At 37.7% G+C, this 14,055-nt stretch overlaps 1 protein-coding gene across 1 annotated transcript in view; it reads left to right on the plus strand.

Annotated features, from left to right (window-relative positions):
* LOC148366049 (uncharacterized) overlaps positions 1-14,055 on the plus strand; it is a 153,000-nt gene that overhangs the window by 90,012 nt on the left and 48,933 nt on the right. Inside the window, exons 17-26 of the mRNA XM_088334992.1 lie at positions 4,832-4,885; positions 5,610-5,663; positions 5,796-5,849; positions 5,952-6,005; positions 6,074-6,127; positions 8,789-8,842; positions 8,988-9,032; positions 9,147-9,200; positions 12,117-12,170; positions 12,344-12,397. Coding sequence (XP_088191118.1) covers positions 4,832-4,885; positions 5,610-5,663; positions 5,796-5,849; positions 5,952-6,005; positions 6,074-6,127; positions 8,789-8,842; positions 8,988-9,032; positions 9,147-9,200; positions 12,117-12,170; positions 12,344-12,397 — 531 coding nt within the window. The remainder of the gene's footprint in view (positions 1-4,831; positions 4,886-5,609; positions 5,664-5,795; positions 5,850-5,951; positions 6,006-6,073; positions 6,128-8,788; positions 8,843-8,987; positions 9,033-9,146; positions 9,201-12,116; positions 12,171-12,343; positions 12,398-14,055) is intronic.

The following is a 14,055-nucleotide window of genomic DNA, read 5'->3' on the forward strand; positions in this document are numbered from 1 at the left end:
CCGGATTCAATCCATTAGCGGGCCTGATCCGGCCCGCGGGCCACCTGTTTGACACCCCTGGTCTAGAGAGTCCGGGGAAGAAAATTTAGATTTAAAAATTTGCTCAATTTAAACTCAAAACACAGTGATCTCTTGCATTTTTAGACAAAACCAATAAGTATTCTATTCTTCTGTTCTAAATATTGCAAGTTTTCTGAAGGAAACTCAAAATATAAGTGTGTACCTAAACAATGATAATTATTTGGGTACAGTATGTACAAAATAAAGAATAATATACCAGTAAACGGCAAAAACAAAAAAATATTTCAACCATATCTGAAAATTCAATTGCACTCATCTTTTTCATATTTTTTAATCATTTCCTTCTTCAACTCGATCGGTGTTGTCACTTATTTCCATTTTTCCTTCCCCTTATTACTTACTTTCTTGGGACCTGTTATGGGCAGAAAAAGGAAATAAAACCAACAAAATCACAATCAAACGAGACGATGACCCGCTCAAACCCAGTTGAGATAGTGCCGATTGGCTGAACAGGAAGAAAAGATTGAGCAAGGCATCATCGCCACCTACTGTTAAGGAGTGTAATGACCAATGTTCCCTGTAATTTTCCACGGGTCTGAGCGTTCACACAAAGTCGGTGAGCAACGCTTGAAACAACAGTGAGCAACAGCAATCCCATGTGTGGCAACTAAGTCATTATCCAAAACTTGACATCAAGTTACATTTTGCTGAGTTTCCGGCAATGCAAAATTATTTTTTTCTTTTGAATGAATTGACTCATGTACTATTGCAAAGGTTGTACGGCCTACAAACGTCATTTGTTCTTACAATTCTTTCACAAGATATCCATTTCTTTTTATTTCCTGACATATTTTGTCGCATAATGTTAACATTTTTGGGGCTAATTTAGTCGGTTGTAAGATACAGAACTGTATTTAATCACATTTTTTTAGTGGAAGTACAATGTTGGCAACAAGATTCACTTGATATCATTGGAAATTATTTGAATGCAAGACAAACTTTTTCTTCTTTTTTCCGTGTTTTTTTTTTCTACATTTTTAAAAATTCCTTTAAAAAAAATTCCATTGTGTTTATTTTTTCCGAGCTGTTACTTTTTTCTTATTGTTCTCCATTTACTTTTTTCCTACATTTCTTTCTTTTCCTTTTTCTAAATGTTTCCTTCTTTTTTTCTCTTCTTTTTGTTTCTTTTTTTCTCAGCTTTTCACTACTTTTTCATTTTGGTATTTTTTTCTATTTTGTTCTATTCCCCCATTCCTTTAAGTCATTTTGTGCATAATTTTACATAATATTTGGTCATGTTGGGATCAAAGAAGCAAAAACAACCTGAAGAGCCGTTTAGGACCCGAAAGAGCCGGTTCCATTTAGTGAGCCGAGCCGAAGAAGCCGGTTCTCGACAAACTCTACTAACTTTACTCAACTTCGTTCTACTTCGACTCGACTTCAAAATACAGCATTTAGGACACAATGTCAGGGGAGCCCGTGTATTTTTACCTTCATGCACTGTAACTTTGACTTGAGTCGCTTCTTAATTAGTAATTTTGAGCCCTCATTTTTGTGCGCTGGCTAGATTTTCTTGTGCGCTGAGAATGTGCGAGCAGTGCGCAACTGCGCACGCGCGCAGCTTAGAGGGAACACTGGTAATGACCCTCCTTTTTTTTCTTCTTCTTCGCATTACTTTGCCATGGCAAAGGCATCCAACCCATTGAAAATAGGTCCAGAACCCACTTTTGGGTCCCGACCCACCAGTCGAAAAACACTGGTGAAGTGGACATTGATACTGAATTGCTTTTGACATTTTATGCAGAGTTTCGGTACGTGTTCCTATTGAGCCGCAGCCACAAAACCACCATGCGGTCACTGAAGTGATGTCGGATTACTGTCATTTTCACGGTTTGCAAGTGTTTTTTACAGCGATCCTAATTCATGCTATGCAATATATATTTGGCAGTTATGAGTTGTGTGGGTATGCAGTGGTGAGGCCAATGTCCTTGAAGCGGTTTTTGTGGCGAGATGCGGTCTAAGGTCACTTTCAGATGATTGACAGGTTTTGGCTAGCCCTGAAATTAAACCGCTGGGCTCACTGGATAGTTTGACTGGCTGTAAAAAAAAAGAGGTTGTCGAATCAACTGTGAAATATGCTTAAAAATGGGCTTAATGTATTCTAGTAGATTCCCAGGATACGCCATTTATCCATTCTGAGATGGGGATCACAAAGTGAAAATACCGTATAGCGGGATAAAAAATTCTATGGTATTGCGTAGTTAAGATGTTCCGAACCCCAGGTAAAATAGTATATATTTAACATTACTTATGTGTAATGATTGTATATTTGAATATATAATAGCATAAATAAATGTAAGGAAACATTTTATTTACCTCCGGTATAATGTGACCTGAGCTGGTACAGTGAAGTTATTGGGTGGATGCAAAGGGGGATAAGTCAGTGTTTTGAATGTAAAACCGTTTTCCTGATTGTTGTATAGTTTTGGCCATATTCCTGCACTAGGAAAACGATAAAAACACAACATTTTATTTACTTTTGGTGTTGATGTCACTTGTGCTGGCTGGTTGGGGTAGCGGGTAGATGCAGACGTGGGAGGTGACAGTGATGGCAGATTAAAAATATAACTAGTTGTGAAACTTTGACTTGCGAGGACTGTCATGCTCTTAGAAGATTTAATAACCTACCTATTTTTAATAAAAGTCACAATCGTTGATTGGTTACGGCCATGCAACTTAGTAGGCGTAGTAATTTGTATTTTTTGATATTTGCAAGCTTCATTTTCATAGTTATCAAGTTTTTGCTTCTCTCTCTAGCATCATTGCAAGGCTTTGGACCCATGGTGAATAAATACAATACACACAAATACAGTAATGTATCACCAACTCTCAAGGTCTTTAGGAAGTACATTCTAAAATAAATAGCACACAGTATTCTGATGGGAATGAAGAGAAAGGCATTGTGGGAAGTTGTTCAACCAATACCATATTGGTATTTTTATGATTTTGTGATGCAAACCAATAGCAGATAAACATTTTATTTGATGTTGAAAAATTAAAATAACCATTTTAGAGACATGTACGCACCAACAATGCCAAATTACAGTGTTAAGTTTAGGGTTGTGCTAAACAAGTTGTTGTTGTACAATGGGTAAAATGCCATAAACATGTAATTCCACACACAAACGGAAGTTTCCTCACAGCTGTTAACACGTATACTACTTCCACTTAGTCATTTGTGCAATGGCCCTAAACTTCAAGAAAGAAATGTTGATGTTGTATTGTGGGGCGATTTTCAGCCAATAGCGAAAAAGGTGTATTCATGATGCTGTGACGCAAACCAAAAGCAGACTAACATCTTGTACTTCATGCCTCAAGTTTTTTCTTCTACCTTTAGCATCGCTGTATGTCTTGGGACCCATAGCAAATAAATACAGTACAAAAATAAAGTATTGTATCGCCAACTCGCTAAGTCTTCACGAAGCCCAGGAGATTGAGAACTAAATGTAGAGATTAAAGGCATCGAGGGAGGGAGTTCAGCCATTGCATTCTGGGATTTTCATGTTGCTTTTAAGCAAAACCAATAGCAGATAAGCCTTATTTATGACGTTGACCAATAGCAGACAGGCATCATATATACGTACCGTCAAGTTAGAATTTCTTTGCATTTTTGGCATGAAAAATAAGTCATATAGAGGGGAAGATGCCGTAAAGAGGGGCTGAAAAAAAACGTCGTATTCCACCTTGTAAAGTTGGAACGCCGTATCCCGGGTTCCAACTTTACGTGCTTTTCTTGGGTTAGCTTTGCGGTACGTGAAACGAGTTGATGTTGTATAGTGGGGGAAACGCTGTAAAACGGGGGCAAAAAACTAAGCTGAACTGTAACGTGAAAACGGTGTAAGCTGAGGTCACCGTAACCTTTGGGTGCTCATTGCGTCGATCGCGATCTACTGGTAGATTGTAGAGGTAGGACTGGTGGAATATGTGTTCAGTGCTTCGTAAATCTTGGGATACACTGCCAACTAGTGGTCAAATGCAGCATGTCAGCATGAACGTCAAGGTTGCTCATGCAGCGCAGTAACAAATAGGAGACATCCAAATGATCTAAATGAATAGTTAATTTTATTACCATTATACAAATGCTTTAAAAGAAAAATAACATCACATTTTTACTAACTGGGGATCTGATCAATAAGTTTAAAGAACTTTAACTTCATAAAGGAACTTGAATTAACTTTTTAATATCTAAAAATCTATGACATTGATTCTCATTGATATGTTTAGAAATACAAAAAAAATAATACTATTGATTAAATTACTATTTAGGAATATTTCTTGCAAAAATCACAATTTCACTATTCTATTAAGTTTATTTTGATTGAAGAGAAAAATATTGTTCACATTAATCCTAGATGTTTTCTTTTGAAATGCTAGACTGCCCTTGATATAAATATTGAACTTCAGGAACTTTTACTTAAGGGTGTACTCACTTTTGTGACCAGGAGTTTATCTACGAATGGCTATATTTCGAGTTTTTGGAGGGGAAAAATACATTTGCACTGTTACGTAAGCTTTGATTGTTTTTTTCAGTGTCGTTCAATTAAAAATTATAGTGAAATCTCAGCAGAAATGTGAGTGGTGTACTCATTTTTGTGATATACTCTACTTTGTCATTTTTAAGTAGTTTGCATGCTGTAAAGTGTGAGCCCCCTGCTCTGTGGTCTACGATACTACTTTAGTTTTGGTAGAATTAATAAAAAAAAGATGTTCCTTGCTGGTGTGCTTAAGTCATTAATCATTTCTCCTATAGGGGGACGATGGTTTGCCGGGAGAACCCGGAGAGGGGGGCTTCAAAGGAGACAAGGCAAGTTTATGCTGTAATTCACTGGATCTTACAGGGTTCGTACAGGTGCTTGAAAACCTTGACGCCTGGATATTAATGTTTTGTTTTTAAAGATTGAAAAGTGCTTGAATGTTGGGTGAAGTGCTTGTAAATGCTTGAACGTGTTGCCATGTTTCACAACAAGTCTACTTAAAAATGACGCTGACACTGCTCTCTGGTAGCTAAGCTTTGCCATTGGATTTTTTTTCCTTGTGATTAATGGCAGCTGGCATTAATTTGTATGGGATTGTCCTAAAAAGAGCCCGGTTGCCTCCAAGAAAACAGGTGCATGTTACATCTAAACCGTGCTCTTTCAAATATGTATTTGAATCAATTATTGACAGTTATTATGGACCAGGCAAAAAAATAAGGTAATATCTCCTAGTTTTAAATTGGAATGGGAAGAACCTTACCCAACACTTATGGGGAGAGATTTATCTAAAAATATTTACACATATACTGTTTACGCAAGATCTAAAAATCATATAAAAACTGCATAGAGTATGTAAATCACAGATAAATTGGCGGATCTGTAAAATACACAATTCAGACCAGATTTTCAATAATACTGGAGAAAATGAAAAAATGGTTTTAGAAAGTCTTAAAAAGTGCTTGAATTTAGCCATGCAAAAGATGTCCGAACCCTGGATCATGGATAATGTCGTCATAGTGTTGGTGATTGACTCAATTATTCAAATCTTTACAGGGTATACAAGGGTTTCCTGGAACACCAGGACCACCTGGGAATCCAGGACCAAAGGTGAATAAATCCCTTGATTTGGTCTAGTTTTACAACATGTTCATGGTTATTTTCAAAAAATCCCACTATGATAGAGTCCAAATGTTTCCGGGTCTTTGTATTTTGGTCTACTTAAGTCTTTTTACACTTTAGGGTCAACCTGGTGACAAAGGACCCAATGGTTCAACAGGGCCTCCTGGCCTAGAGGTAGAACATGATCCTATGATATTTTGGACATGCTAAATATATGTTGAAATAAAACCAAAACATGACATTATAATAATATTTATTTTTCTTAATCTGAATCAGGGTTTCCCAGGGGACATCGGACTGCCGGGTCAAAACGGTCCGGAGGGCCCAAAGGTTTGTCGAGAGTAAATGTAAACTGTTTCTTAAATACAGCGATTGATTCTTAGTGTTTTCATTCCCAGGGAAGGCAAGGAACGCGAGGGGTTCCAGGTCCACAAGGGATACCTGGAGTCAATGTGAGAAAGAGTCATATTATGGATCGAAAATATTTGATGGAGTCTTCCATTCAGTGTTGATATTTTAATAATAGGGTGATGAGGGGCCAATTGGACCAGCAGGGCTAGTAGGACTTGAGGTGAGTGCTAAAACAAAACTGGGGGGTTGGGTGAATAGCTACAGTAGACACCTGGGATACGACAACCCCACCTTGTGGCATTTTTTCTTTAAGGTGTGGAACAAAAGGCTTTTCTTCGCGTTTTTTTCCACCTTAATCGACATGCACACCTTCCAAATGCCCAAGACTTTAAATCGTCTAACTTTGGATCTTCATTCATATGTAAAATTACGTCTCTAAGATATAGGCCGACGTAATATAAAATGTTGCTCTGCCTTTACTTTGTGTCACTGCATCATGAAAATACGGATATGCATTAGGCTGAATTACCTCCCACAATGCCTTTCTCTTCATTCATTTTAGAATGTACTTCTTAGAGTTGTTCAATGGTCTGAACAAGTTTCTGCCCCATGTTGTACTTCTGCATGGTGAGCATGTCAAAAGCCTTCTTGAAATCAACAGAAACATGATAGAGGTTCCTCTGGTGCCAATGCCAACACTGCGGTACTGATCAATGGTATCATTGGAGACTGGATGCATCCTCAATGGTGCTCCGACCATCCTATTTAGGGATCCGTGAATTGTGAGGGACTTTGAGAGTTGCTAATACAATACTGTCTTTTTGTACTGTATTTATTTGCTTTGGGTCAAAGTTTAGCAGTAATGCTAAAGTAATGGAAAATAGGTACTGTTAATAAAAACAAGGAGGCAATTAAAACAAGGAAATCTTCTCAGGGCATGACTATCCTCGCAAATGGAAATTTTAAAATCAATTTCACTTTTATCCCACCGTCTGCATCCACCCACCAATTCCACTATACCAGCTCAAGTAACGTCATTCCATACTTAGATAATTGTCATTTTCCCCGTTATATTTAATGTTATATGATCATCTACACACATATGGCACAAAAGTAGTACTAACTATAGACTTTTTTTGTTATTTTATTGTTTTTATCAGCGGTTAAGGGATCCGTGAACCATGAACATAGACTTGCAGAGCTGCTAAAGGAAGAAGCAAATACCATAACCAAATGACAATCAGGACTGTTGTTTATTAGTATTCTTATTATATTATAATTTATTATTTCATTTATTTTGATACTGTTAAAGTTTGCATTCTGGGTATGTCATAAAAACACAATTTTAGTGCCTCAAATCTTGGTGCGGTTTTTATCATATTTATAAACTAACTCAAAGGGGGACGGGTTCAATGATTCAATGATCATGACCAATGTTCCCTCTAATTTTCCACGGGTCTGAGCGTTCACACAAAGTCGGTGAGCAACGCTTGAAACAACAGTGAGCAACAGCAACCCCAAGTGTGGCAACTAAATCATCATCGCTATGCCCAAAACTTGACATCACGTTACATTTTGCTGAGTTTCCGGCAATGCAAAATTATTTTTGACTTTGAATGAATTGACTCATGTACGATTGCAAAGGTTGTACGGCCTACAAGCGTCATTTGTTTTTACAATTCTTGCACAAGATTTCCATTTCTTCCTATTTCCTGATATATTTTGTCGCATAATACTCACATTTTTGGGGGCTTATTTAGTCGGTTGCACGATACAGAAATGTATTTGATTACATTTTTTAGTGGAAGTACAATGTTGGCAACAAGATTAACTTGATATAATTGGAATTTATTTGAATGCAACACAAATGTTTTTCCTCTTTTTCCCTGTTTTTTTCCCTTTTTAAAAAAAAATCTAATTGTTTTTTTTTTCCTAGCTGTTACTTTTTTCTTGCTTTTTTGTTCTCTATTACCCTTTTCCCTCTCTTTTCTTCTGGCTTTTTTTTCAGATTTTTTCCTGCTCTCTTTTTCTCTCTTTCTTTCCTTTTGTTAAGTTTTTTTTCCCAGCTTTTCACTACTTTTTCATTTTGGTATTTTTTTCTTTTTTGTTCTATTTCCCCCCTACTTTTAAGTCATTTTGTGCACAATTTTACATAATATTTGGTCGTGTAGGGATTAAAGAAGCAAAAACAACCTGGAGAGCCGTTTGGGACCCGAAAGAGCCGGTTCTTTTTAGTGAACCGAGCCGAAGAAGCCGGTTCTCGAAAAACCCTACTGACTTTACTCAACTTCGTTCTACTTCGACATTGACTTCAAAATACCGCATTTAGAACACAGCGTCAGGGGAACCCGTGTATTTTTACCTTCATGCACTGTAACTTTGACTTATTTCGCTTTTTAATTAGCAATTTCGAGCCCTCATTTTTGTGAGCTGGCTAGATTTTCTTCTGCGCGGAAAAGGTCTGGGCAGTGCGCAATTGCGCACACACGCAGCTTAGAGGGAACATAGATCATGACATCAGTATTGATCAATACTATTCTGTATATGCTTGATTAGGATCGATTCTAAATTTCCCACTATCGCCTACCCCCAGTATCCAGAGAGTCTACTGTACATCACGTAGTCTGTTCTTTCAGTTTCTCTTATACTGTAATTGATTTTTCCACTGAATGTTAACCAGATGGACCTAAACACCCCGGACACATGTTGAGTGTTTCTCATTCCGCAACACATTCTTTGTGTCACTCTGACTTTGTATTCAGGGCAGACCGGGGAGGCAAGGATTCACCGGACTTACTGGCCTGGACGGGATCAAGGTCAGGAGAACAGAACGTGACCAGACATAACATCACCCCTTGTGTTTTCTTTTATAATACTGCACGATCAGCAGAATTATGCACACGTTACAAGCTAATTGTCCTTTAACACGCTCCCAAATGAGACGTACTTTATTCTCCGTAGGGTGAGACCGGAATCATCGGAGAGGTCGGCGGTTTCGGCGAGAGGGTAAAACGACTTCTTTGCTTGTGAATTTCAGCACGTTTTTGTTGGCTTAGCGAATTAATGATGCTTTGTTGCGGATTATATAATTAATACAGTGTTCTTTTGTTATTCCGCCAGGGTTTACCTGGTTTCATCGGGACTGCCGGGGAAATGGGCCTTGTAGGACAAATGGTTTGCATCTTTCATTAGTTTGTTTGTCTTTCTGATGTTTTTTAACCTATTTCAATCATAGAAAGTTTATTGTTATTGGGACAAAGAATGGGACTATGGGAATACAGTATTCCCTCGCTATTTCGCCGTTCCAACTTCCATTATTGTATTATTACATTATTATTTTTTATTATATTATTTCTGGCAGCACGGCGGCGCAGTGGTTAGCGCTTGTGCGGCACAGTTCTGAGGCCATGGGATCAAATCCAGCTACCAGCCTTCTTGTGCAGAGTTTGCATGTTCTCCCTGTGCTTGCGTGGGTTTCCTCCGGGCACTCCGGTTTCCTCCCACATTCCCAAAAAAAACATGCATGTTAGGTTAATTGGCCAGTCCAAATTCATCCCTAGGTGTGAATGAGCGAGCAAATTGTCTGTCTCTGTGTGCCCTGCGACTGGCTGGCAACCAGTTCAGGGTGTCCCCTGCCCACTGCCCGAAGATAGCTGGGATGGGCTCCAGCACCCCCGCGACCCAACTGAGGATAAGCGGTGCAGATAATGGATGGAATGGATGGATGGATATATTGTTTTCTAATAACTCATTCAATGGCATAACGTATAAATATGTTTTCAATTAAAAAATAATTGTTAGAAAGGGTTTGGCGCAGCTCATTAGTGTGTATCAAGCCTCTGGGAATGATTGTAGTATGAAAAATCACTGTTAGATGGCAGGAGTAGCTTTGATCAGATCTCTTCCCCTTGAGATAAAACACACTTCTATTCTATAGTATATGAATAACCTATATTTTATGTTGACAATATGTGTGTATTATTTGCCCTCATGTAGGTTTTAGATCATGGGATGGTGTCATAATAGTCTGTAGTTTGCAATAGTCTTTGATCTGTGCAGCCCTTGGCCCCCCTGACAATCTTTGTGATTAAGGGGTACATACATACATGCAAATATAATTAAGTAGAATGATACATTTTCTTATTACAATTATGAATTCATTTTCTGCATTAAATTATTGTTGGTAATATACTGATTAAAGGGATAACCACAAACCTGTCCTTTTTCATTTTCTCCTTTTATACTTCCTTTTTTTTCTTAACTTCTTTATACAACATCATAATTCGTAATATAGTGCACCAAAGCAAGTGAGACGTTTGAGAGCCGGCTCTCTTTAATGAGTTGAGCCAAAAAGCCGGTTCTCTAAAAACAGACAGACTTCCTTTCATTACACAACTTGAACTCGTTTGACTTGATTGATTTGCCGTTTGGTGATAGTCGGTCTATACCGGATGGTACCCATAATTGACAAATTTGCGTTTTTCCGCACAGATTTTCTTGTATGTCGTACACGTCTTAAAATGCATAATAAAAGTACTTTGTACGGCAAAAACATACAGGTTGACAGGTATGTCATCATCTGGTCGGAGAGGGATGACGTTTTGTGTGAGTCCGTAGAATTTCGATCACCACGGTGACCGGAATTGTTCGATCACATCCCTGGAAACATCGGGCGGTGAAAGGTCCTTGCAAAGTTCATGCATCAGTCATCCATAAGTTCAGTGTACTTGCAGTAAAATTATATTTCGCAAACAAAGTACCTTTTTTGTTTCTGGCAAGAATTGTTTAGATATTGGAAGTACCATATTTTCCGCACTATAGGGCGCACCGGGTTATAGGGCGCACCCCCCAAAAATAGTTTTTGGTCCTATATCTTCCATAGATAAGGCGCACCGGATTATAAGGCGCTACAATGGGAACGTGGACAAAACAGTCAGATGATTCAGTCCAACTGATTACCCCCTTAACATTCCCAAAGCTTGCAAAGAAGCAAATACGTGTCGTAGACACGTGCGGATGCGGTGTCCGTACGATGTCACTCAAATGCGTCATTTCAAATATCATTCGAAAGGTTAAAGTCTTGGGATTCAAGAAATGCCAAACATTTCTTAGTTTCTATTTTCTTTTTCGCTCGCAACTTTACTGTGCATATGACAATAAACACTTGGAATTGAGTTTAATTCACTCAACTCATCACAGCAACATCAAGATCGTTCTAAAACAAGATACCGGGAAAATATAAAGCCGCATAACTCACCTAAGTTCTCACGTTCAATAATGATACGCAATCATGGTCTTCTTACAACCGTGAGTGAAGTAAATCCAGGAGAGTAAATTATTTGCAAATACAGACTGATAAAACATGTTTCTTTATGGTGTACTTTAGCAAGCTTGCTAAGCTTGCTACGCCATTGCTAAACTCGGCCAATTGCAGGGTTTGTTTTGGCCATCTAGCCAATCCGAGGCTCCGAATAACTTCAGCCAATAGCGATCAATGTAACGGATGATTGACACATCTTTTTCGGCCAATTGCAGGGTTTGTTTTGGCCCTCTACCCAATCCAAGGCTCTGAATAACTTCAGCCAATAGCGATCGATTCAACGGATGATTGATACATCTTTTTCGGCCAATTGCAGGTTTTTTTTTGGCGCTCTAGCCAATCCGAGGCTCCGAATAACTTCAGCCAATAGTGATCGATTCAAATGATGATTGACACATTGGTTAGCCAATAAAACGCCGGTATATAAATCCCAGCATACACCGCGGACTACTCCACGTTCGGGGGAAAATCGAGTCGGCGGCTGTTGCGTAAATTGCGAGACCTTGTGATTTAATGTAGATCCATAAATAAGACGCACTGTATTATAAGGCGCATGGTCAGCTTTTGAAAAAAATTAAGACTTTAGGTGCGCCTTATAGTGCGGAAAATACGGTATCCCAAATGCAAAACAACCCTCCAAACTGAAACCTCTGCTTGAAATGCATTCTGGTGGTTATGTAACAGATTAACCGTGAAAATTGAGGGAATACTGTATGCAGATCCTTCAACCGGATATAAGTACATTTTAACTGAGATGTGGTTTTCCGCAGGGCGATCGTGGGAAAACGGGCGTTCCCGGACCTCCAGGGGAATCGGGGCCGATGGTAAGGAGTAGGTCTAGAGTCGGTTTTTGGTCCCCAAGGAAGGGGTTGCTTTGTTAGCGGCTTAAAGGGCGTGCGATCGTGTTATTTCCATTGAGATAGGTAGACTAGGTTACTCTCACACGTATGGCCGATACTTTGTTAGTGAATCACTGTACTTGCGTGTGTTTTTCCAGGGTCACATTGGATTACCCGGAGAAACCGGCGCTCCAGGGGCAGAAGGAATCCCGGTAAGTGAGCCTCGCCTGAGCTTAAAAGCTGTCGGGGGATTTTGAAGGTTTAACAACTGTTGAAATATGGCAAACTCTTTTTTATCGTATTTCTGTAATAGTAATACTGTAGTTGTATTTTCAGTATTTCTTTTGTAGGGTTTCTGTAGTAGTGTCTCTGCTACTATATACTGTAGTTTTATTTTCAGTACTTCTTTTGTCATATTTTTGTAGGAATGTGTATGATTTATGTAGTATTACTGTAGTTGTATATTGTATGAAATTGTGGTATTTCTGTATTGGTGGTTCTGCAGTAGGATTTATGTAGTACTACTGTTGTTGTATTTTCAGTATTTCTTTTGTAGTATTCCTGCAGTAGTGTCACTGCGATATGATTTATGTAGTATTTCTGTTGTTTTATTTTCAGTACTTTTTTGTAGTATTTTGTAGGAATTTGTAGTATTTCTATAGTAGTGTTTCTGTTATATGATATGTAGTATTACTGTAGTTGTATTTTCAGGATTTCTTTTGTAGTATTTCTGTAGGAATTTGTGGTATTTCTGTATTGGTGGTTTTGCGGTAGGATTTATGCAGGGTTGGGTAGGGTTACTTTAACTTGATTACTTTTAATTACTTTTGGATTACTCCAATACCAAATATGCTAATACAAGACAAAAGAAACTAAATATGAATAAAATTATGACTCACAACACGTGGTAAGCTTTCTCTCCTGGCTTTGATCTCTTTGATCTCCAGCAAAATTAACATAAAATGCGATAGGAACAAAATGAAAATGAATCCAAACAGCTTGCCAACATCATTTTTGCCGTTCCATGTATTCCGTTACTCCCCAAGCCTGCACAAAATTTAGTAATTTTATTCATATTTAGTTTCTTTTGTCTTTTATTAGCATATTTGATATTGGAGTAATCCAAAAGTAATTGAAAGTAATCAAGTTAAAGTAACCCTACCCAACCCTGGATTTATGTAGTAGTACTGTCGTTGTATTTTCAGTATTTCTTTTGCAGTATAATTGTAGGAATTTGTAGTAATTATGTAGTATTACTGTAGTTGTATTTTCAGTATTTTTTTGCAGTATTTTTGTAGGAATTTGTAGTATTTCTGCAGTAGTGTTTCTGCGATAGGATCTATGAAATATTACTGTAGTTGTTTTTTTCAGTATTTTTTTGTCATATTTTTGTAAGAAATTGTAGTATTTCTGTAGTACTGTTTTTGAGATAGGATATATGTACTATTATTGTTGTAGTATTTTCAGTATTTCCTTTGCAGTATATTTGTAGGAATTTGTAATTATTATGTAGTAATACTGTAGTTGTATTTTCAGTATTTTTTTGCAGTATTTTGGTAGTAATTTGTAGTATTTCTTTAGTGGTGTTTCTGCGATAGGATCTATGAAGTTTTACTGTAGTTGTTTTTTTAGTATTCTTCTTGTCGTATTTTTGTAGGAAATTGTAGTATTTCTGTAGTAGTGTCTCTGCGAAATGATTTATGTCGTAATACTGTAGTTTTATTTTTAGTACTTCTTTTGTCGTATTTTTGTAGGAATTTGTAGTATTGCTGTAGAAGTGTTTCTGTCGTATGATTTATGTAGTATTACTGTAGTTGTATATTCAGGATTTATTTTGTAGTATTTCTGTAGGAAATTGTAGTATTTCTGT

Source organism: Urocampus carinirostris, chromosome 5 (assembly GCF_059441175.1).
Source record: "Urocampus carinirostris isolate Australia breed hairy pipefish chromosome 5, RoL_Ucar_1.0, whole genome shotgun sequence".
NCBI lineage: Eukaryota > Metazoa > Chordata > Actinopteri > Syngnathiformes > Syngnathidae > Urocampus > Urocampus carinirostris.